Here is a 22500-nt window from a genome sequence, read left to right on the forward strand (position 1 = left end):
TCCCTCCTATGACACTGTCTCAATCCAGTTTTCCGGAAATTTCCCTCACAGAATGAATTATGTGTTTCTCTCTCTCTCTCTCTCTCTCTCTCTCTCTCTCTGCTAGTGCTGTCTGTCAATAGCTCTCTCTCTGGACGTTCCTGCATGAACAGGTCTCTCACAAGCTCCTCCCACCTCGTCCTCTCACACCAGACAGTCTGATCTTCCTCCTCGTCTTCCTCGGTGTTGGCTCCGCCGTGCTCTCCAGGAAACAGCCTCTGGCGCCTGCTGCGGTCTCCGGTCCGGTCTGCGCGCCACGCGTCGCACCAGGGCCCCCCTTCTCCGGAGCGGGCTCTTGGGTCCCCCCGGCGCTGCCAGGCCCACCCCTGGCACCAGCTCTAGCCAGGGAAGGCCTCCTCTGACTGGGGTAGCTCCGGGGGTTCTCCCCCTGGCTGGAGGTCACTGCTGGGGCTCTGGAGTTAATCTAGGGGCAGAACCCTGCATTAATTGTGATCATATACTAATAATGATACTATATTGTGTCTTATAAGGGACCAAGGATGCTTTACTCATAGGAGACAAACCAATGTATTAATACAGGACCAGAAAATATTCAGCAAGGGTTCCCAATCGGTTCTGCTTTTTAAAGGTAAAATGGGACATGGTAACAATGTATGGGGCAAAGTGTTCACACCAAGGAATATGTAAGAAATGTGTGAGTAGTCCACTACTGTGACACTTCTCCTGCTGTTGCCTTAATTAACCCATTTATTTAACATGCACATGTCTCTTCAATGTTTATTCATATGACATGGCTCAACCATGTCCAGTGTGGGTTACCTATTGACTGTATTTTACAGAGATAAAATATATTCAAAACTATTTTTGAGGTGATGTTCAACTCTTATGAAATGTAATCGTTGCCTGCCTTATAGTACAGTGGTAATCCTAAACCAAAGGCCCCCCTCCACTCTACACGTTCTGGAGGACAGCGGAAGACTGTTAAGGGCTCGTTAGGTCTGACAAAAGAATGCGTTCAACTGCGGCGGCGGTTGTTAGCAACTCGTTACAGAGAGTGCCATGAGCCACTGGGACTATGTCTTAAGTTGTTTCTGTAATGCAACGTTTAACGACGCTTAAAGCCGCTAAATCCGAGTGACGAATCTGTCACCCAATCAATGATATGCAGCAGGTCTAGCCTACCCTTCCCTGGCACTTATTCTTTGTACACAGGTAAAGTCCACAGAATGTCTTCCATTGCCATCACCATCATCTCTGTTGGCAAACCTGCCTGGTACCAGCGCACATGACTGTTGTCCCCTCTGGTCAGAGGCACTACAGGGAGATGTGGCGTTCTGTACAGTGTATGTGTTTATGGTTTTACATGTTGGGCAGAGCCCTTGCATCACATCCGAAAGACACATGTTCGGCACACATCTTGTTTCGTAATGTTCCACTCCAATCCGTGTAGGACACTATTGAGCAAACAAAGGTGCGGAACGTGTGCAAACAATGACACTGTGCACTGTAGTGTGCACTGTAGAGCTGCTTTGAGAATGGGGTTGCTGGGTTAATTACCGTGGGAGCAGCGAGTGGCCCAACAGAGGGTAGAGGGTCCAGACGGGTCCTCTTGATCACAGCCACCCTGACCTGCAGGCCCGCACTGCCCTTCACCAGAAGCCCCGTGGACTGGACCAGAGCCTGGCTGGACTGGACCTGAGCCTGGCTGGACCGGACCTGAGCCTGGCTGGACCGGACCTGAGCCTGGCTGGACTGGATCCCCTGTCCGTTGGGTTGGAGCAGCGCTCTACTGGACCGGATCAGCTCTCTGCCGGACTGAACCTGCACCCCACTCCCATGTCTACTGCTCATGCCACCCGGTCCACAGTCTACTGCAGCCCGAGCCTCGGCTCCAACTCTGGGTATTCTCGTCGCGGAACCTGTGGCATATCGGGGCCGGTTCTGGTCAAGGGTCCATGTTTTCCACGAGTCGCTCTCAGAGTAGTTTGTCTCTTTCAGGATCCCAGCTCCTAACTCTGAGGGCCTGGCAGAACAGAAAACACCATGGGTATTTGTGTATGTGTAGATTGTCTGCATTGATTGCCCTTGAATAATGTGTGGTGTCTGTGTGTGTGTGTGTGTGTGTGTGTGTGTGTGCGTGTGTGTGTCTGTGTTTGGGAGTGTGTGTTTGTGTGAGTGTGAGGTGTGTGTGTGCGTGTGCGTGTGTGTGTCTGTGTTAGTAAAGTGTGTGAGTGTGTGTGGTGTGCGGTGTGTGGTATGTGTGGTGTGTCTGTCCATGCATGTGTGTGTGTGTGTGTTAGTAATGTGTGTGTGTTTGTGTGTGTGTGTGTGTGTGTGTGTGTGTGTGCGTGTGTTAGTAATGTGTGTTTACATACTGTGTGTAAGGTCTCCTCAAGTTCGTGGTTCCTCTGTTTCTCTGGACTGGGTTCTGGTTCTCCTTCCAGCTTCCACCTCTCCCCTTCCTCTCCTTCTCCCTGCTCCTCGGGTCCTCTGTGCTCCTCCTCTTGCAGGTTGGTGGGTGAAGATGGTCTTCCTGGTGCTGAAGGAGAACTCTTCCTTGAAAGGGCCTGTGTGACAGGTCAAAGGTCAACTGAGTCTCCCCTATAGCAGTGTTTCCCAACCTGTGGGCTGCAACCCACCTGATATGCAAATGAGGCCACAGGGTATTGCTGCATAAGTTGTAAGCAAACTACAACTGATCACTTATTGTGACATTTACACATATGTTCACTGGGACATCATATCACGGGCAGATGTTGATGTGGTTAGAACAATGTGTGGGGAAGTTCATGAAAAATGATTATAATTTTGGGTTGCGAAAGATCGGGAACCCCTGCCCTAGGGTAACCTGCCTCAGTGATATTTATACAGAGAGGCTTTGGTATTAGAACGCTGTGCTGTAGTTTAGCACCGAAATCTGTGTTTGTGTGTTACACATTAACATACCAGCCCCCCCGCACAGTTTAGAATGTGTTTGTGTTCGCATTGGTGTGTGTGTGTGTGTGTGTGTGTGTGTGAGTGAGATGGTGCCTCCCTCAAAGGGCACTCTGAAGAATTTTTGCTAGTCTGCTAATTTTTCCTTGTGTCAGGAACTCACTACAATGGTTTCACTGTTCAGATTTGTTTTGAGGTTGTTTTCGGGGTTCAGGTATTACTTCATCAGAGCTCGACCTTGACACACACACCACTTGTTTTGGATTAAATTTAGTTTTAATTTGCTTTCACGGCACTCATTTATTTTGCATTTGTTTGGACAACTGGACATTGCTGTAGAGCAGAATTAAAAAACAAAGTGGGGTGAGCCAGAACTATAAAGTCAAGTTTAACTAGGCCAACTAGACAGCAGGAACTTTGCTTTGGAACTAGGAACCATTGGAGAATGGTTGGTTCCACCGCAAGATCTTGTTTCAACCGCAGGAACCACGGTCTAAATGAAGTTCCAGGGGACATTCCTTTACCCCCAAAGGTAAAGAGGACTCTCTGGTCCTCTAGGATTTAGAAGGTTGTCTGAGTTGATTGGTCGTAACGAGGGATCAGACATTTGAATGTTCAGTGACCCAAACATTCAAGCACACACACCCCAACACAACACAAAGGCACACACAGGCACACAAACACACACACACACGCACACACACACACACACACACAAACACACACACACACACACACACACACACACACACACACACACACACACACACACATACACTCACACACGCACACACACCCCATGCTGGGCACTCCCCTCTGGTTACCAACAAGGAGGAAACGCTTTCATATTCATCAACCAAACGACAACCAATGCCTTCCACCTTTGTATTGTCTTCTTCTGTGTTTGTTGTGTGTGTGTGTGTGTGTGTGTGTGTGTGTGTGTGTGTGTGTGTGTGTGTGTGTGTGTGTGTGTCTCTCTCTCCTTGCCCGCGGTCGAATGCAGCCTAGTTTGGGCATTGATTAAAAACAGATGTTGTCACATCTGTGTCTGTAAGTAATACTTACACACAAACATGCAAAGAGTAAACGTGTAAATACTATTCAAACCGAAAACTTAGATTCATAAGATAAAATGCCTTCTGTCAATAGTGATTAAAGTGACTAAACATTGCCTAGAAAACAATTGTATGTTGTCATTATATGTGGCGTTATGCTGAACTCTCGGTCAGTTAGCCACTCTTCTCGATTGAAAACAAATCTTACTTTCCCAAAACGCTTAAGGAAATAAATGAAGGACAATAAGTAGGATAATAAAATACACAATTACCTCTTTATCTTGGCTCCTGTTCTGTCCATTGTGAGTCAGTTACCTCTGGAAGTCGAGTCCTTGTAAGAGATGACCTGAATAAAAACCCTAGGCTGCACCCAGCCACCTCATCCAAAGGAAAAACTCTCTGGAATCGATCTCCACTTTTCAATACTTGAATGAACACAGAGAATTTTCAAACCAGCCGCCCCAAACCCAAAACTGTGGTTTAATGAGGCGCCGCGCCCCCTTCTCCTCATCCTCATTCCTCCCCCCTGCCTGCTGTAGTCTCTCCTCCAATCCCGGAGCGCAGTTCAAATCTCCGAGCAGCGCTCATGTAAACATATTAAATTGTTCAAGACGGGGGGGGGCTCACAAACGAGACATATGCACACGTAAAAACATTTTCCAACTTGTTTTGTTAGTATTCAACAGGCCTACGTTTTACGGTTTATCTTGTGAAACACGTAACAACGTAAACCATTCCAAATAAGACTTAGATTAAAGCAAATGTGCATTTCACATCCATAGCAGTATTTTGAATAAAAGAAATCCCAGGAAAATTTGAAATAATTTCCATGGGGTTATTGTTTAATCAATTGTTTTACAAAACAGTAAGAGTCACCGATAAAAACGAGTTCTGTTATTGCTCTGTCAAACCACAAGGGGGCGATAGCGCGCCCCTCAGAGTACACGCACACGTTCACAAGCTTAATTTAGGAGCGCAGCCAGCAGCAGTGGACTGACGGACCCGCGACACGCTCCTCAGATCAGGAACGACGCTCATCCACCTGAGCGACAGCTCTCAGGTCCTTGTCGATTTTAAACCAGGATTTTTCAATTTGCTGACTCGGTCTCTGCGTGCCGATGTAGCCTGACGTTACCCCCTCTGTATCACAGGTGAGTGGACTTTTCGTTAAAACTAACGAAAGGGACTAGTTTTAATGGATTAGCATTGTAGTAAGTCACCAATGATGGTTCATAGCGATTAACGTAGTAACAGATTGCATATCAGCTTGAAATGCGTTTGGGGTGTGTTATTTCGTGTTTCTTTAGGATAATGAACGAAAGGTGGACAATCATGAACAACAGCGCCTCTGAGCTTGATGCCAAACAACAAAAGAGCAACAAGGTAGATGGGGGGATGCATGTCTAAGGGAAGGTGTCAGTGTTGATTTCCCTAAGAAGGAAGGTTCACTTAAGTCGAGTGTTTGACAGATCCAGGTGCCACTAATCTGGTGCATCTGCTACCTCTCCTGAGAGCTGATCTCAGACCTTCTGTTCACCACCAGAACATACTGTCAACAGACTTTAGTAACTAAACATATACAAACTCATCACTACTATATCAGTTCTCTGCACCACCAGAACATACTGTCAACTGATTCAAACTCGTCACTACTATATCAGTCCTGTTCACCACGAGAACACACTGTCAATTGACTTTAGTAACTAATTAATCCGAAGTCATCATTCAACAACTGTCATTGCTATTCCTACATTGGATTTTGTGTGCATCTTTGGTACCCTGTCTCTTTTATCTTGCTCTATTTCTGTTCCTGTTCTGTTTTGACGAGCTCTATTCTATAATTTTGTTACGTTGTACTTACCTACTAGTGGGTCAGGTCTCCCTCCAAAAATAGCCTTTAATCTCAAGGGACTTCCTGGTTAAAAAAAAGGTTACATCAAATAAAAAAATACAAAATATGTACTAACTAAAATAAAAGATAAAAAGTCATCATTATGTACTTACTAAACTATACTTGGCATAATACCAGTCCGTTTCAACACAATTTCTATTCTTCACATGGTATATCGTTTTTTATGCAAATAACCAACATTGCTATATTAGCCCTCCCATTCAACATAAAAATGCTAGAGCTATGAAATATGCTTTATATTATTTATAGGCCTTGAAGAGTAACTATACCATACATGGTCTCTGATCTCATGTTTTATTGTTGAGCTGGTTAAGCTACAGCTGGTGAAGTTAATAGAGGGTTAGATATTGATAGACAGGTAGCAAACATAAACTAACGTTTTTGTATGTGTGTGTGTGTGTGTATCTGTCTGTGTGTGTGTGTGTGTGTGTGTGTGTGTGTGCATGTGTGTGTGTGTGTGTGTGTGTGTATCTGTCTGTCTGTCTGTCTGTCTGTGTGTGTGTGTGTGTGTGTGTGTGTGCGTGTGTGTGTGTGTGTGTGTGTGTGTGTGTGTGTGTGTGTGTGTGTGTGTGTGTACAGAGTTGTTGTACTGTCCTACTATGGTGCATCCTCATTCTAGTAGCACTTTTAGGAGTTGTTGCTGCAACTATGACTGTTCTCTACCTGAATCACTATCCACTCCCATTCATCAGCAGGTATCTATCTATGTTTTTATGTGCGTATGTATGTATATGTATGTATGTATGTATGTATGTATGTATGTATGTATGTATGTATGTATGTATGTATGTGTATGTATGTATGTATGTATGTATGTATGTATGTATGTATGTATGTATGTATGTATGTATCCATCCATCCATCCATCCATCCATCCATCTATCCATATCTCTACTTGCCTGTCCCTTTGTCTGTCTGTTTGTCTGTCTCTCTGTCTTTCTGTCTGCCTGTTTGTCTGGCTGTCTGGCTCTCTGTCTATCTATCGTTCTCTGTCTCGTTCTCTCTCTCCAACTATATATGTGTCTATCTCTTGCACTGTACACCTCTCTATCTGTCTGTCTTTCTGTTAAAAGAAGAAAGAAAACATAAGAAAATAAATATAAATAGAAATAAGAGGTGTAACAAAATAGTTAATATGTTCATATGTATTCAACAGAATATGAAGATATGAAGGGGTTGTGGTGCCTGCAATACTTCTGTGTTACTGTGAACAACACTCATGTTACATGTAATACCAGAGCTATTCATTTAGTACCATCCCCTTTTTTGTTAATACGTGTTCTATTCATTTCTTTGTGATAAGGAAAAGTGCAGCCCTTCCAGGAGCATCTCCCATCATCTCAACTAATCAAAAGGAGAATGGTGCTTTGGTTACGGTCTCTCTTGGCGACAGTGAGCCGCTTAGCATTTATATGGATCCCAACTGCCCAGATTACAGCAACGATTTCCTAAGATGGGAGGAAGTTCAGAATTCTCTGCTGAGTCTCCTGAGAAATCATAACACGGACAACTGGCAAGAAAGAGGATTGGTCCAAAAGTTAGGGGAGGAGCTAAAGCTGTTAGCTGGACACGCCCACAGCATGCGGGTGGAAGCTGAAACGCTAAAAAGAGGCCAAAATGCTCTGATGGAAAGAATTAATATCCTACAGAGTGAACAGAGTCGCATTTCACAGGTAATAAACTAACAAAGATAAATAGCTAACTAGCTAATGCAAACGAGCTAGCTGACTAGCTACACTAGCTAAACTAACCATCTATTTAAAGATAGAAGTTTAAGTTTACGGGGTTGTAGGTACGATTTGAGTGTTGTTAAAAGAGAGTGCAGAGGAAAAACCAAGCTTTTGAAACTACCCCCCCCCCCCACTACCAGCTCATATCCTACCCAACAGGGCATCTCTTCTCTTCGATTTGGGGAGAAGAGATGCCCTGTTTGGTAGGATATGAGCTGGTGGTGAAAGGTCAATTGGCTCATTCAGAGACAGGCACAGTCAAATAGAAACAGATAATCTCAACTGAAGGATGGCTATGCTTTTTACACTCAAATAATAGCATTTAAATCTTACCTACAGCACCTTAACCAGAACTAATTAGAACTAAGTTAATATAAGGGAAGATAACTAGAAGATAACTTAACTAGAACTTAACTAGAATTAAGATCCCAGAATTAATAAGCTGGATATTATCACTCAATTGTCTGTCTGTCTGTCTGTCTGTCTGTCTGTCTGTCTGTCTGTCTGTCTGTCTGTCTGTCCGTCTGTCTGTCTGTCTGACTAGTTATTGTCAGAGAGTCAGGGTGGAGTTTCCAAGGTTGTGCGTTCGGTCGCTGATTCCCTGCATGGACTGCAGAGGGAGACAGAGAGTCTGAGGACCATGAAGACGGAGCTACAGAAACCAAATGACTTCAGACAGACAAAAGGTACACACACACACGCCCACGCACACGACATGCACACACACACACACGCACACACGCACACACACACACACACAGACACACACACACAGACACACACATATATATATATACATTTGTGTGATTCTACTATCTACTATAGATGGGTTAACACAGGTGCAGATTACAATAATTATGGCTCCTTTCCGTTTCAGAATCAAAACTAGTGAAGAAACTGGTATTACAACCTGAGCTACAGTCTGTTAAAAAGCTAATACTTAATTGATTCCAGACGGTATTTTGGATTTAACAATAAAAAAGACATAACGACAAAACATGTTGTCTCCACAGGCTTCAGACCACAGGACTGTAGTGAGCTTCTAGATGCAGGTTTTACACAAGATGGAGTTTACTCCATCTTTCCCACTCACGAGCCACGAGGATTCTCCGTTTACTGTGACATGACCACAGACGGCGGTGGATGGACGGTACAAACACACACACAAGCACACGCACACCACAACATGCATCGTCATCATCATGACTGGTGAATCCGCCTGACTCGAACAAACACATTCAAAACAACCACAGACTCGCAGAACTCTGGTACATACTCACACAACAGAACTCAACAATTTGAACATCCACCACTTGTTGATATTTAATCACATTTTATAATCCTTATTTATTCACCTTAATGTTTCAACGACACAATTCGGTAACCAATGACTTGTTGTCATATCCATTGTGTCACATGTCATCCAGTCAAGCAGTTGGCAGTGGTTGTACTTTGAACAGATTCGAAAGACAACTCCAATCAATCTACATTTCTTACCACCAGCAAGTCCTTTAAGTAGATTAGCAGTACCGCAGTGCACTGCCTATGGCCACTCCAGGAGGGCTTAGCTGCTCTGTGTTTGGGGCCTTCCTCTGCTACAACCATGTTAGATCAGAGGTATGGTGGTATCGTCTAGCGGAGTTAGCGCCATGTTGGACTAGATCTGTGTGGCCATCCTGTTAGCTTACTGCTGTTAGCGCCAAGTGGGACTAGGTGTGTGTTGGCAGCCTGTTGGACTACCGCTGTAAGGGCCATGTTGGGGGTTTGAGGCCCTTAAGGCAGACAAGAAAGAGAAAGTGAGTTTGGTGAGATGTGATTCTGTAAATTCTGAGCTGTGCTGTGTATGTATGTTTGTGTGTGTGTGTTTGTTTGTGTGTGTGTGTGTGTGTGTGTGTGTGTGTGTGTGTGTGTGTGTGTGTGTGTGTAAAGGTGATACAGCGGAGAAGTGATGGTTCAGTGAATTTCTTCCGTGGATGGACTGCATACCGTGACGGATTTGGACAAGTTACTGGGGAACATTGGCTAGGTACACACACACACACACACACACACACACACACACACACACACACACACACACACACACACACACACACACACACACACACACACACACACACACACACACACACACACACACACACACACACACACCAGTGTTTCCCCCAGCACTGTATGGTTAAGGCCGCCTTTACAACAGTAGGGCCCCGCCTTGACTACAATGTATATAAAAAAAGACACAGTTTTGTGTTTGTCTCTTGGCCACTCCCTCCTCATCATCACCTTTGTTTCTATGTTGCTCCCTGTGTGTTTGTCTGTTTGTGTGCGTGTGTGTGTGTGTGTGTGTGTGTGTGTGTGTGTGTGTGTGTGTGTGTGTGTGTGTGTGTGTGTGTGTGTGTGTGTGTGTGTGAACACGTGTGTTTGCGTGGGCCAGGTCTCCAAAGGATGTTTTATCTGACCGGGTTCGGCCATTCTGAGCTGAGAATCGACATTGCAGACTTTGAGAACGGGACTGCGTACGCTAGCTACGGCCTGTTTGCTGTGGGCCTGGACTCTGTGAACCCAGATGAAGACGGCTACGTTCTTACAGTGGACCACTACTCGGGCACCGCAGGTACTGCTGCTTACTCTGCTGATAGTACTGCGCATAGCTACAGACTGCTACCTATTCCAGCTCTGTGACTTCTACCCCATAACTACCCACTGCTAACTATTCCAGCTCTGTGACTTCTACCTCATAACTACCCACTGCTAACTATTACAACTCTGTGACTTCTACCTCATAACTACCCACTGCTAACTATTCCAGCTCTGTGACTTCTACCTCATAACTACCAACTGCTAACTATTCCAGCTCTGTGACTTCTACCTCATGGCTACTGACTGTTCCCTATTCCAGCTCTTTGACTTCTACTTCATAAATACAGACTGCTCCCTATTCCAGTTTTGTGACTTCCACCTCAGGACTACAGACTGCTACTTATTCCAGCCCTGTGACTTCTACCTCTCATACCGCAACCTGCTACTACAAGTTCAAGTTCAAAGTTGTCCCCAAGGGGAGATGGGTTTTGGAGCAGGATAAGAGCGCACATACAGCCTGTGTACCTCCAGCAGTTGGCATCCAGCAGGACAAGACAAGGGAACCCCAGAGACAGTCAATGTAATAAAACAAGATTTGTCCAACGTCAGTTAAAACGTGCACGCTAAAAAATGAACTTGCAGCATTTTACAACGATAAAGCTATTTGTAAAACAACCTGTAATGAAATACACCTGCACGCTGGGACAAGAATCACCTCCTGCTGCTTCACTCATACCTCAGTGTCAGATAGCCACCATGGGACGCGGAGCCAAAAGCGTCCACAGGCGTAGACTACCATTCAAAAGTTTGGGGTCACCCAGACAATTTCATGTTTTCCATGAAAACTCACGCTTTTATTCAACAGTTTTCAGCTTTGCTAACATAATTGCTTAAGGGTTTTCTAATCATCCTTAATCACGATGAGCTAAACAATGTACCATCAGAACACAGGAGTGATGGTTGCTGGCAATGGGCCTCTGTACACCTATGTAGATATTCCATAAAAAATCAGCAGTTTCCAGCGAGAATAGTCATTTACCTCATTAACAATGACTAGACTGTATTTTTGATTAAATTAATGTTATCTTCATGGAAAAAAACTGTGCTTTTCTTTAAAAAAGATGGACATTTTTAAATGACCCCAAAGTTTTGAACGGTAGTGTAGGTAAAGTGCACCGTTTGAAAAATATAACCTGAAGCTTTGATGCAGAACCATAAATTCCTCCACCAATGTAGAGATCAGGCGCAGGTCAAGTGCAATTCAACCTCTGCTGCCGCTTCTGCTGTTGCTGCTGCTTCTATAAAGTACAACTCTAATATTCTCATTCCTATCACCCATCATCATTCATCATCAGGGGACTCCCTCCTGAAGCATTCTGGGATGCAGTTCACCACCAAAGACCGGGACCAGGACCAGTCAGAGAACAACTGCGCGGCATACTACCAGGGGGCCTGGTGGTACCGCAACTGCCACACCTCCAACCTCAACGGGCAGTACCTGAGGGGAGGCCATGCCTCCTATGCCGACGGCGTGGAGTGGTCCAGCTGGACTGGCTGGCAGTACTCCCTCAGGTCCTCAGAGATGAAGGTCCGCCCCAATAAAAGCCCCGCCCCCAGGAGCTCTGCCTCTCACTCGGACTCTGAGCCCCGCCCTGTTCTTAACTGATAGTGCTGCCTTTTACACTGTTTGATCGGAATAGACTCAGTTTTGTGATAATCGTGAGCTATTTACATGTGCAAATATCTATATATATTATATTTATGTATATTGTATATTAACAGAGAACTGTTTTTTCTTTGTTTTCTGACTATATCTGTTTAACATCCATTCTAGGCTGGGCTATGTCGGTATATATTTCCAGTCAGAATGTGCATAATGCGTTACCATAAATAAGAAATTAGGAAAAATAACTGATGATTTTTTAAGAAAACTCTAAAACATTGATATTATCTGCCATGGTTTTTCCATCCCAAGTCAGAATCTTGTGTAGGCCTATAAACTTATTTTTGCACGTCCTGCTTACTTATTATGTCTTCATAGAAATTCACCTGTTAAAATTTCCTGTCTGTGTGTTCACCTCAATTGATGATCATTGGAGACTTTTAGACTTTCAAACTCTTAGTATATTTAGTATCTTCGCAGGCGTTATACATATCAGAAGATTTTATGAATAATGAGTTTGTTTATTTATTTCACAGTTAATGTAGTGTTTCTTATCTGCTCATGTCGGCTATTTATATAGCCTACTCTTTTCGCTGTCTGGACCCAATTTCTTGTATTCAATTACATTAAATGATTATAGAGACGATGATGTACGTGTCATAAAGCAAGTGTGCGCGCACACGTACACACACACACGCGTGCTCGCAGAGAGGAAAAATAAATATTAATATATTTTACAAATATATAAGCTTTAAATAAAGTCACAAAAATGACCACAGCAACTATATTACGAGTCACTTTTACCCATTTAGAATAATCAGATTTTGAATACCACATACAGACTATGGATGAATCATATGGATTCGAATGGACTTCCGCTGCCGATGACGACGATGATACGTTATGTAAATGAGCATGGAGAAAGCGACCGTGATTCGCGGGAAAAGTGAAAAAATGGCGCCGTCCGAGTTTGAAGTTTAGCGCCGCCGCGCAGCAGAGTTTCTTCTCCCTCGAGCAGCAGCAGCAGAACCTCGGGCAGCTGCAGCCACAGACAGGCTGCACCAGACTCACTCAAAGTAAGTAAACAGATTACATCCTTTAAACATCATCATTGTCTGTAATATATATGCACACGACTTCTTTTGGTTCCTGATCATTTTCTTCTCAATGTCATGAATCTATATTATAAGGGAAAATAACGCGATGTGTAAAAAGGCTGTCCAGTGTGGCTGAGTGGATGCGATGCTTGTCAAGCGAGATTTGTATAACTTTGGTATAACAGTTGGTACAATAGATGCAACAGGGTCATTGTAGAGCATCGTTTATACTGAATGTTTTGTCTGAAATCGGTCCTTATCTTTGGGTTCGATTTGGCAGTTTTGCTGTCAGAAAGTTCTGCTTTCGATATCTGTCATCGTTAGAGACCGAATCATACTCACTAAATATGTCATTAGGCATTTAACGGTAGGCATTATGAACAAAGTGGATTGTTTTAAAAAAAGAGATAGTACATGCTCCACTATTTGAGCAGATGCAACCGCCCCTCCGCCTCCCATCATCTCTATTTCATGGAGCATGCGCGACATTATAACAAAATCCCCTGGCGGTTTGTAAAGTTAATAAATGAGTCACAAGTAGGCCTACTCGTTTTCCGGTAAAACCACATTAACATTTGCTTCATCAATTGACACACCTGTTAACGCAGTATCCATTTTCCCTTTTCTTATTCCTTTATTAAATTTTTTTTAAATTACATTTACTGTAATAAACGTCAACACGTGGATCGACTCCTCCCCTATATTACCCTCCTATTTATTTTTGCTTTTCCAATCTAGTGCCACTTCCATTCTATCTAGCGTGTCTGTAGCATCAGAACAAGGAGGGTGTCACCTGGATGGCTTTGTAATCTATATTACACAAACAGCTGTTACAACAAGAGCAAAGTGGACTTGATCAGACCGACGCCGTAGCTGTAGCCCGTAGCCTTTACTTGTGATCACACACAAACATGTGTATATATATATATTCAACCATATCAACGGTATGTCTGTGGGCCCACCCTCTCAGCAGGATGTTGGAGGACCTGGCTGAGGGCTACTGTAGCAGTCCAGAGCCCCCATCCCTGCAGGGATCTGGTTGCAGGTCAGGGGTCAGCGGGCGTGTCCCAGCCGAGGTCCTGGAGTCCAGCCTAACCGTGGAGCAGTATGTCCTGTGCCATTGGTCCGACGGCCTGTACTACCTGGGCCGCATACAGAGGGTACGCCTCACACCAGCCATGTGCACAAGCATGCAACACAACATTAACAGCGCCCGGTGCATTACAGACACGTAAACAGTGTCGTTTTTCAACACACAGGTAACATACACACAGGTAATACACATTTTTAACACACATCACATTCAAAACCAAAAATCGAATTACATGACATTAATCAGTTTATGATTAATGTTCACATACTTGATAAATAATATAAAAAATAAATAAATCATGGTTTGGTTCAGAATGAAAAAAAAGCCTTCCACCTGCCCCCCCCCGGTGGGGAAAAGTGAGAGCTGCATCTTTGAGAGACAGGAAGACGGATGAGAGCTCAATCTTTGAAAAGGGTTGAAGTCTTTAAACATTCATGATGGGAATACATTACGTGAATACAGATGGGAAATATTTAGTTTTACTCTTGAAGAAATAGAAAAGAAAGTACCGGAAATACTGAAGAATACAGGAGGTCCTAGCACTGTACTCAAGTATACTCATCATTTATTTGAAATTCTACAGATTGTAAAGTGTATTTTTTATCCCTAGATGTTGTACAAGACAAGCTCTACCATACTTACAATATTTAACAATTATTATTCAAACTATAATTTGTACTATTTGTTTTCCTCCACCCAGGTCAGTCCTCAGCGTCAAAGCTGCTTCGTGACGTTTGAGGACAACTCCCGCTTCTGGGTCCTCTGGAAGGACATCCAGCATGGTGGGTTACCAGTCCAACATATTGGGAGATAGACCAGTTACACTTAGTGGGGGCTGGACTGAGGAAGATAGACGGGGACACAGACTTGGGAAGCTAGACTACGAGATGGACTGGGAAGTTCCAAGTCCATCTCCCAATCTAGCTTTCCCAGTGGAAACGCTAGACTGGGAAGTGGACTGGAGATTGCAAGAGTGGGAGATGGACTGGGAAAGCTAGACTACGCGATGGACTGGAAAAGATAGACTAGGAGATGGGACTGGGAAAGCTAGACTAGGAGATGGGACTGGGAAAGCTAGACTATGAGATGGACTGGGAAAGCTAGACTACGAGATGGGACTGGGAAAGCTGGAATCGGAGATGGACTCCCATTGAAATCCCATTGCACGTGTTCTTCTTTTATTCACATGCTTTCTGACCCTGCAGCCGGCATCCCGGGGGAGGAGCCTCACTGCTCAGTGTGTCAGGAGGAGTGGGACCAGAGTGATTCTAGTAGCCATGGCAACCGCATCCTCATCTGTGGCAAGTGTGGCATCGGTAAGTTGGTGGACAATAATAAATTACTAGTTCACACTGAAAGCAAAAGTGAACCAAATCTTTTTTGCTCTTGTGTGACTCCGATAGGATTTATTTCAGTGTGAGCAGAACAAATCACATTGAATCTTATCGTTTAATTTCTGTTTTCAGTCAGGTCCAGATACAAATACAAAAAAAATCTGTTGTTAAAAATGCGATTATGCAGCAGTGGCCTTCAATAACTACGTATCTCTGCAAAAGGTTAAATGTTGAGTATCTTCTGTGTTTGGGATTTCAGGTTTTCACCAGCAGTGCCACAGTCCTCCCGTAGAGGGCAGCAATGAGCACGCTCCATGGTTCTGTCGCCGCTGCATCTTCGCTCTAGCTGTCAGGGTAAGGACACACACACAGACAGATGAGACTCACACACACAGATGACACATGTCATAAAATGTGTCCTGAGAAGTCTTTTGAGAACTGTGATTACAAAATTATTTGACCTGACAACCGCACACAAACCTACTAAACACTCAAATTGACCATTGATTGATCCCTACAGAAAGGGGGCGCTCTTAAGAAGGGACCCATAGCGAAGGCCCTGGTGGCCATGAAGCAGGTGTTGCCCTATGACCCGGATGCGTTGCAGTGGGACTCGCAGCATCGGACAAATCAGCAGCAGTGTTACTGCTATTGCGGCGGGCCCGGAGAGTAAGACCTATCTAATCCGATCTAATCACTGAAGCTTGGGACACAACAAGCAGAGATCTCTGTAGCATTATTATGAAAAGGGCTGTGGTTTCTCTGGTAATGAATTTTGTGTAGTTGTAAATATGATTACTGTGTGTATGCTTCTTGTTAAAGGCCCTGTTCTGCTTTGTACAGGTGGTACCTGAAGATGCTCCAGTGTTGGAAGTGCCAGCAGTGGTTCCATGAAGCCTGCATCCAGTGTGTGCAGGACCCCATCATGTTTGGAGACAGGTACCTCCTCTCCTCTCAAAGCCAAGACGTCTTAGCACATGTCCATCAAAACCCCCCACATGTAAAAGAAGTTTCATGTATTGCCTTTATTTATTTAAAAATGTTGTGACGCTGTGGTTTATCTAGAGTCGTCTTAAGCTGTGGTTTGTCCACAGTCGCCTAACGCTCTGGTTTGCTACAGTCGTCCTGTGTCTCAAGCTGTGGTTCCCCCTGCCTCTGCCCCAGGTTCTACCTCTACCTGTGCTGCGTGTGTAACAAGGGCACTGAGTACGTGCGTCGGCTGGCGCTGCGCTGGGTGGACGTGGTCCAGCTGGCGCTCTACAACCTGGGCCTCAGCAGGAAGAAGAAGTACTTTGAGCTGGAGGAGATCCTGGGCTTCATCTCTACTCACTGGGAGCAGCTACAGCTGGGAAAGGTCTGGAGCCGACCCCTTACTGTACTAGACCAATACTGCGCCATTCTCTACTGTACTAGATCAATACTGCTTCATACTATACTGTAATAGACCAAAACTGCTCCATACGCCACTGTACTAAACCAGTACCATTACACTAAATGATGCTATACTTTTAATCTGTTTTAATTTTTTATGCAGTTGGCTAATACCCCTGCCTCAGAGAAGGAGAAACACATCCTGGACGCTTTAAACAAGTACAAGAGCAAGTAAGACACACACACGCATGCGCGCACACACACACACACACAGACTTTTAAATTACATCTGGATTAATTGCTTAATCCACTGTGCATTAGAAGACCGTTTGATCATTTTAAAAAAGTTGTTAATTAGTTCTTTGATGAATAACTAAAATCAGAATCACAATATCCCAACAAATTCCATGAATGACCCATAAACCTTGGAAGGATAAGTAGTTGTATGTCGGATGTGTAAAGTTTAACAGAGAAGATGCATCTACACCACTGGCAACTGTTCTTTGTAATAGTTTAGACCCAGATCTTAAGATTAGGATTGTTTATAAGATGTGTGGTTGTTTGCACAGGTTCCTGTGTGGGAAGGAGATAAAGAAGAGAAAGTGTATTTTCCGACTGCAAACACGAGTTCCTCCCAACCCCCCCTCCAAACTGTTTCCTGAGCGAACCCAGAGAGACGGGGGGAGGGGACGCAAAGGAGGAGGGGCCAAGAACAGGTAGACCCCGCCCCCAAACACTAGGCTTCCTACCATGAAACATCTGAAGGCTCCCTTCCAAATATCTACTTTACAAGATGCGTGTGTGTGTGTCTGTTTTTCTGTGTGTGTGCGTGTGTGTGTGTGTGTGTGTGTGTGTAGCACTCCAGCAGAAAGAAGGAAGAGAAAGGCCCGGTGGCTTCTGGAAGATGCCATCCCCAATGTAAGGAATGTAAATGTGTCTTGCGTGTGTTGTAGAAACTCCCTTTAATGTGGTGCAGAAGTTAGGTCTTAAATTATCTACAATAAAAAAAATGATTCCAACTACAAGAGCATAAAGAAAAAAAATCAGTAAATCAATATTTCTTAAAATATAACTCTCGTTAGTTAACCCAAGAAAAGATTAAATTCATAAACCTTGCATGAGACAGCATGCTCTTCCATCAGCCCAGGGTCTTCTTCCGGAACAACAAAGCCTACATGCCTCAGCAGTCCTGACCTATATCATGTGACTTAGTGGTCAGGAGATAGTGGCCACCCCCGGCGGACACATGAATACACCGGCCACTAGCACCGGTTCAACAAATTTATTTTAACATCCCACATGGCAAAAGAACACAACCACATATGATTTGAGAGCTATACAGAGAGAGCAGAAGAGAATGTAAGATTTGGAAATACATCGTATCCCTCTGCTCCCTTCCTTCCTTTCTGAACCAGTTCGTGAAGAGAGGCCCTGATTGGTCAGAAATTAGCCGGCGGCGATGTAATACAGAGACAGGCACCCAGTCAACCAGAACAGATGTTCTCACAGAACGTTTCACTCACCATAGCGGACAGATGGCTGTAGCATTTCTAATAAATATCACTTCAATTATAGCTTTTATTACCTACAGCACCTTTTAAGTTTGGTGCTTTATGTTGCGTGATGCAATATGCAATACAATTTGAAATATGCAAGTGTTAATTACAGTAGCGTGGTTATTTGTGGTTGTAAAGTAGTGTGTAATGTGATGTTTTTCGTTTCTGCCGAAGTAAACAGTGTGTGTGTGTGTGTGTGTGTGTGTGTGTAGAACGAGTTGTACTGCAGCTGGAACTCCAACCATCACATGGCCAACATCTTTGACTTCACCCTGGATGAGCTGCAGAGCCTGAAGAGGTGAGTCCCACAGAGACGGCCGGTGCAATTACATTCTGAGATTTGATTCAGAGTGCTTTCACACCTGAGCTGAAGGGTCTGTTGCAAGGCGCAGACTCCAAAACAGATTTCTAAATTATTCAGTGACCAAATGGTAGAAATTGGGTTGTCTCTTATTTGTAGCAACACCGAAGCAAAATTATAATAAACCAAGACCCCACAAAGCTGTTGCTCCATTTTTATTGTCCGCAGCAAGGAGATGAGTTTCCCTCTGATTTAATGTCCAGTGGACATTCTCCCGCGAGGCGTTTGTTTACGTTTGGTTCCCCCAACAATGTCCAGTGTGAACTGTCAATTGTATTGTTGCAAAATACAACAAAGTATTAACCGTCTTCCAAACTATACTATAGTTGTAAGTGCCCTTAGCTCAAAACATATCATTTTTAAGGAAGGCAGAGTACAGGTACCACGTGCTAATTACCTTTTCTGTTATTCTTGGTTCTGCATTAAGCATAGCAGTTATAGTATAATATCTATAGTATAAGTTTCAATATAGGCATGTGATCTATATGTCTTCAGTGCATCTCATCCCCATACTAGTGCATCTAATGCTGCTGTGGTGGTTTCTGTGTTCAGTGGTTCCAGTACATCTCAGAGTCTTGACCAGGTCTCCACTGACGGCTCTGCTGGAACCAGCGGCTCCTACCACTTAAGGTGGGACACACACACACACACACACACACACACACACACACACACACACACACACACACACACACACACACACACACACACACACACACACACACACACACACACCACGTGTACGCGGTGACATCCGCACAGCCACACACACATGTAAACGTACACAAACACACACATGCACAGCCACGCATGCGCACACCCATCCGTGGCAAATCCAAACGTATACGCCAACCCAACAGATGAACACACAACACGGTCTAAACCCCTCAGATTGAAGCCCACACAGTCCACACTCTGACCCCTGTGTCCGTCCAAGCAGGAAGGGGGTGGGCAGCAGGAAGAGGAAGCTGCCGAACAACAGCTACAGCCAGTGGGCCAGCCGCGGCGACGTGGGGGAGGAGCTACCGGCAGAGGAGCCGTCCGGTCTGGAGGAGCAGGACTCCGCAGAACACGCCCTCACCCCACCACCGTCTGACTCCTCCCACTTCCTTTCCGAGACCTCCCACCTGTCCTCCGACTCCTCCCACCTGCACTCCTCCATCTCCTCCTACTTCGGCGTGGCGGGCCGGCTGACCAACGGGGAGTACCAGGTGCTGGCCCGCCGGGTGACGGCCGAGGGCACGGTGCAGTACCTGCTGGAGTGGGAGGAGGTGTTCCCCTAGAGGACGGCGCCCCCCCGACACCACGGCCATCGTTACAATGGATCAGGGGATCTTAATCGTTTCCATCATTCCATACGCACCAGGAAGTGTTTTGTGTGTGTTTGTAACCCGTTTAGGGTCCCGACCCCTAGTTAAGACCCCTGTTCCATGCCACACCATTTTATAGGTCACTTTGAGGGCCGTAAAGTCCTTCAATGTTTAAAATGCGTGCTCCCCTTCCTCTGATCCTGATGTTCCTCAGCCCAAGCTTTGAGCACCTTCACAGCCGACCCTAAACCCGGGTTCCGCTTCAGAGCGCCGCTCTTGTCGCCGCCTTCTCCAGGCATAGTAAACCTTGTTTCCATGGCAACAGCTCACTGTATTGTACTCCTGAGAAAAGTTGTTCATATCCCCCCCCCCCGCTTTACGCTCTCTATGTCAGTAAGCTAACCAGTGCTCTTGTGTTTGTCGTATTAGCGCTGTATGCTAATAAGCTAACCCCACTCCCCTGGCAGGGGACGTGTTTGCCCTGTGTTTTGTTAGGATGCTGGGCGCTGATGTGTGTGCTTGACATGTTAGCGCACTGTTGTATCAAGCTAGCTGCTGTTCCTGTGCTTGACATGTAAATAGGCAGTACACAAGCTAGCCACTGTCGTGTTATCAGGCGAACCACGGTTCCTACGCCCGCCATGCTAGAACTGTATGTTGTTGGGCTTACCGCTGTTCTTGTAAGCTGTTCCTCTGTGTCAGGCGTAGGGAGAAAGAGTTGTGTCATTTAGCAAACGAAGAAAGTTTAGAGCTTTTGAGTTTTTTTGTTATTTTTTTATAAGATGTGGGGTACATTGTTGGTTTAATGTGCCCCCTACCCAGACCAGAAATAATGCACTATTTAAAGGTATCTATGCAAGTTTACATGTTGCCTTATCTACTAAACCCAATTGTTTGGTAAATTGATCACGTTTGATCACTTAAATTTTTGTTATTATTTGAATATATTATTACTTTAATAAGTATCATTGGATATCACTGTCATATGATAGTTCAAATATATACATATACTTTGAGAATTGGATTTCATTTGTAAATGTGTTGCTGTGACAATCTGTTATATCTGTTATAAATAGAGAAACTTAAATGAAATCCTTACTGAGATCCTGGCAACACACCCTTGGTCTCTCAGTATACTAACCAAAACCCATGACCTATCAGTGTGCAGGCCCAGTGGTCTTTGATCATACTCACACTCACTGCTGCAATTATTCTGTCATTGGCTGGTTTCAAAGCTCCGTAGCTCATGTGGTATAATCTTCTAAAATAAATGTCTCCACATTTTCAGTGTCAACCATCTCTATCAATCTAGTGTGTGTGTCTGTGTACTAGTGAGAGTGAGACAGCCTCCATGTTAATCTGTTAAGTTAATTAAGGTGTTAGGAGTTCGGGTGTGTCTATTTAAAAGATAACGTTGGACTGGGAGAGGCGCCGTCCCTGTGTGTCAGGATGTGCAGGGTTTAGAGAGGCAGGTGAACTGAAGCAGCTCCTGTCTGTAGACCTAGAGAGAGCCAGGGTTTAGAGAGGCAGGAGAACTCCTGAAGCAGCTCCTGTCTGTAGACCTAGAGAGAGCCAGGGCTGATACTGCTCTCTGGCTCATGTCTAGACCCCTCACACCATGCAGAAGGAGGTGGCCATGGAGCAGCTCTTTGGACAACTGTCCAGGTGTGAGGAGGTGGGGTGGATGAAGGTGGCAGGTGAGTGCGTGGTGATTGGCTGCTGGATCAGGAGGCTGGATGTCTGATTGTACCCATCTGTCTCCTCATGTGTTTTCCCTTTGACTTTATTTGTAATGAGTAACAGCATCTGAGAAGGCCCATCAGCAACTCCCTAACAGTCCTCAATGTGGACATGAGATTGTAGATCATGCATGGCCATGACACCAGGCTCTGGATGTCAGACTTTAACTACACAGTAAAGTATTTTGAGTGACAGGCCAGTATACTTACATGATCTATACTGGCAATGAAGAAAGGGCTGTATTTATTCTGTACATTTACTATCTATCTTGGAGGGGGGTTTAAACAAAAAATAAAAATTCAAACTACTATTATGATCATGGATTCGGTTTGAAAGAGAGAATTCCATCCCTAACCATGAAACACATGAACAGATCAATGTGCAGAGATGGGAACCTGTTTGTGCACGGTACTAAATGTTAAGGGGACCTCCATCACAATGCCTCAACCCACACAATGTTCTTCACTGTGTCTTTGGTAATCTAGAGTACACTAATATACAGTTACTGCACCGTGCCCTCGGCCGTCACCCTACACACTAGAGTGTAAAGCTGTTTCCTTGTCTTCCAGATCACTAGGTCACCCAGTGCCTCCTGAACAGTACTTAGCTTCATATCAGTGTTTACCAGAGATACATCCTGCCCTCTGCACTCTAGAAGGGAACCGGTATAGGTCAGGTATTTGGGGTTGGTGAGATGAGGAGAATGCTTTGGCTTTTCTGATTGGCCGGCTTGATGACAAGAGCGATCAGGGTGGCTGTTACTG

General features: G+C 44.7%; 3 protein-coding genes across 4 annotated transcripts in view; all 3 read left to right on the forward strand.

The window, feature by feature from the left end:
• Positions 1-5300: 5300 nt before the first annotated feature.
• On the forward strand, positions 5301-11877 carry LOC307072269 (fibrinogen C domain-containing protein 1-like; the record flags this gene model as incomplete). The annotated part of the gene is made up of 8 exons (XM_079731501.1): positions 5301-5372; positions 6481-6596; positions 7205-7574; positions 8176-8317; positions 8645-8781; positions 9561-9657; positions 10066-10245; positions 11567-11877. 8 exons carry the CDS (start codon positions 5301-5303, stop codon positions 11875-11877), a joined length of 1425 nt encoding a protein of 474 aa, XP_079587627.1.
• Positions 11878-12824: 947 nt separating this feature from the next.
• On the forward strand, positions 12825-21270 carry phf19 (PHD finger protein 19). 2 transcript variants are annotated; one of them, XM_079754589.1, is made up of 14 exons: positions 12825-12950; positions 13942-14131; positions 14765-14846; positions 15270-15380; positions 15658-15752; positions 15919-16067; positions 16242-16337; positions 16563-16752; positions 16933-17000; positions 17339-17485; positions 17627-17687; positions 18538-18623; positions 19239-19316; positions 19627-21270. In XM_079754589.1, exons 2-14 carry the CDS (start codon positions 13946-13948, stop codon positions 19967-19969), a joined length of 1692 nt encoding a protein of 563 aa, XP_079610715.1. In that variant the 5' UTR covers positions 12825-12950; positions 13942-13945; the 3' UTR covers positions 19970-21270. The 2 variants fall into 2 exon arrangements, with proteins under 2 accessions (XP_079610715.1, XP_079610716.1); XM_079754590.1 differs by having other exon boundaries at positions 12870-12950; positions 13945-14131.
• Positions 21271-21614: 344 nt separating this feature from the next.
• The window catches only part of dab2ipa (DAB2 interacting protein a), a gene marked incomplete at both ends in the record, with an annotated part of 23395 nt that continues 22509 nt past the window's right edge, over positions 21615-22500 (forward strand). Inside the window, one exon of the mRNA XM_079729155.1 lies at positions 21615-21693. Within this exon, the coding sequence (XP_079585281.1) occupies positions 21615-21693 (79 nt within the window). The remainder of the gene's footprint in view (positions 21694-22500) is intronic.

The sequence above is a fragment of the Pollachius pollachius genome (genome assembly GCF_949987615.1).
Source record: "Pollachius pollachius genome assembly, chromosome: 1".
Taxonomy (NCBI): Eukaryota; Metazoa; Chordata; class Actinopteri; order Gadiformes; family Gadidae; genus Pollachius; species Pollachius pollachius.

What these genes read in the sequence shown, in the direction of transcription:
- phf19 (XM_079754589.1), top strand. Translation starts at nt 13,946, where the DNA reads ATGTTGGAGGACCTGGCTGAGGGCTACTGTAGCAGTCCAGAGCCCCCA. An exon ending in TTAAACAAGTACAAGAGCAA is followed by an intron (nt 17,001 to 17,338) that starts GTAAGACACACA and finishes TTGTTTGCACAG; the next exon opens with GTTCCTGTGTGGGAAGGAGA. An exon ending in AGCGGCTCCTACCACTTAAG is followed by an intron (nt 19,317 to 19,626) that starts GTGGGACACACA and finishes CCGTCCAAGCAG; the next exon opens with GAAGGGGGTGGGCAGCAGGA.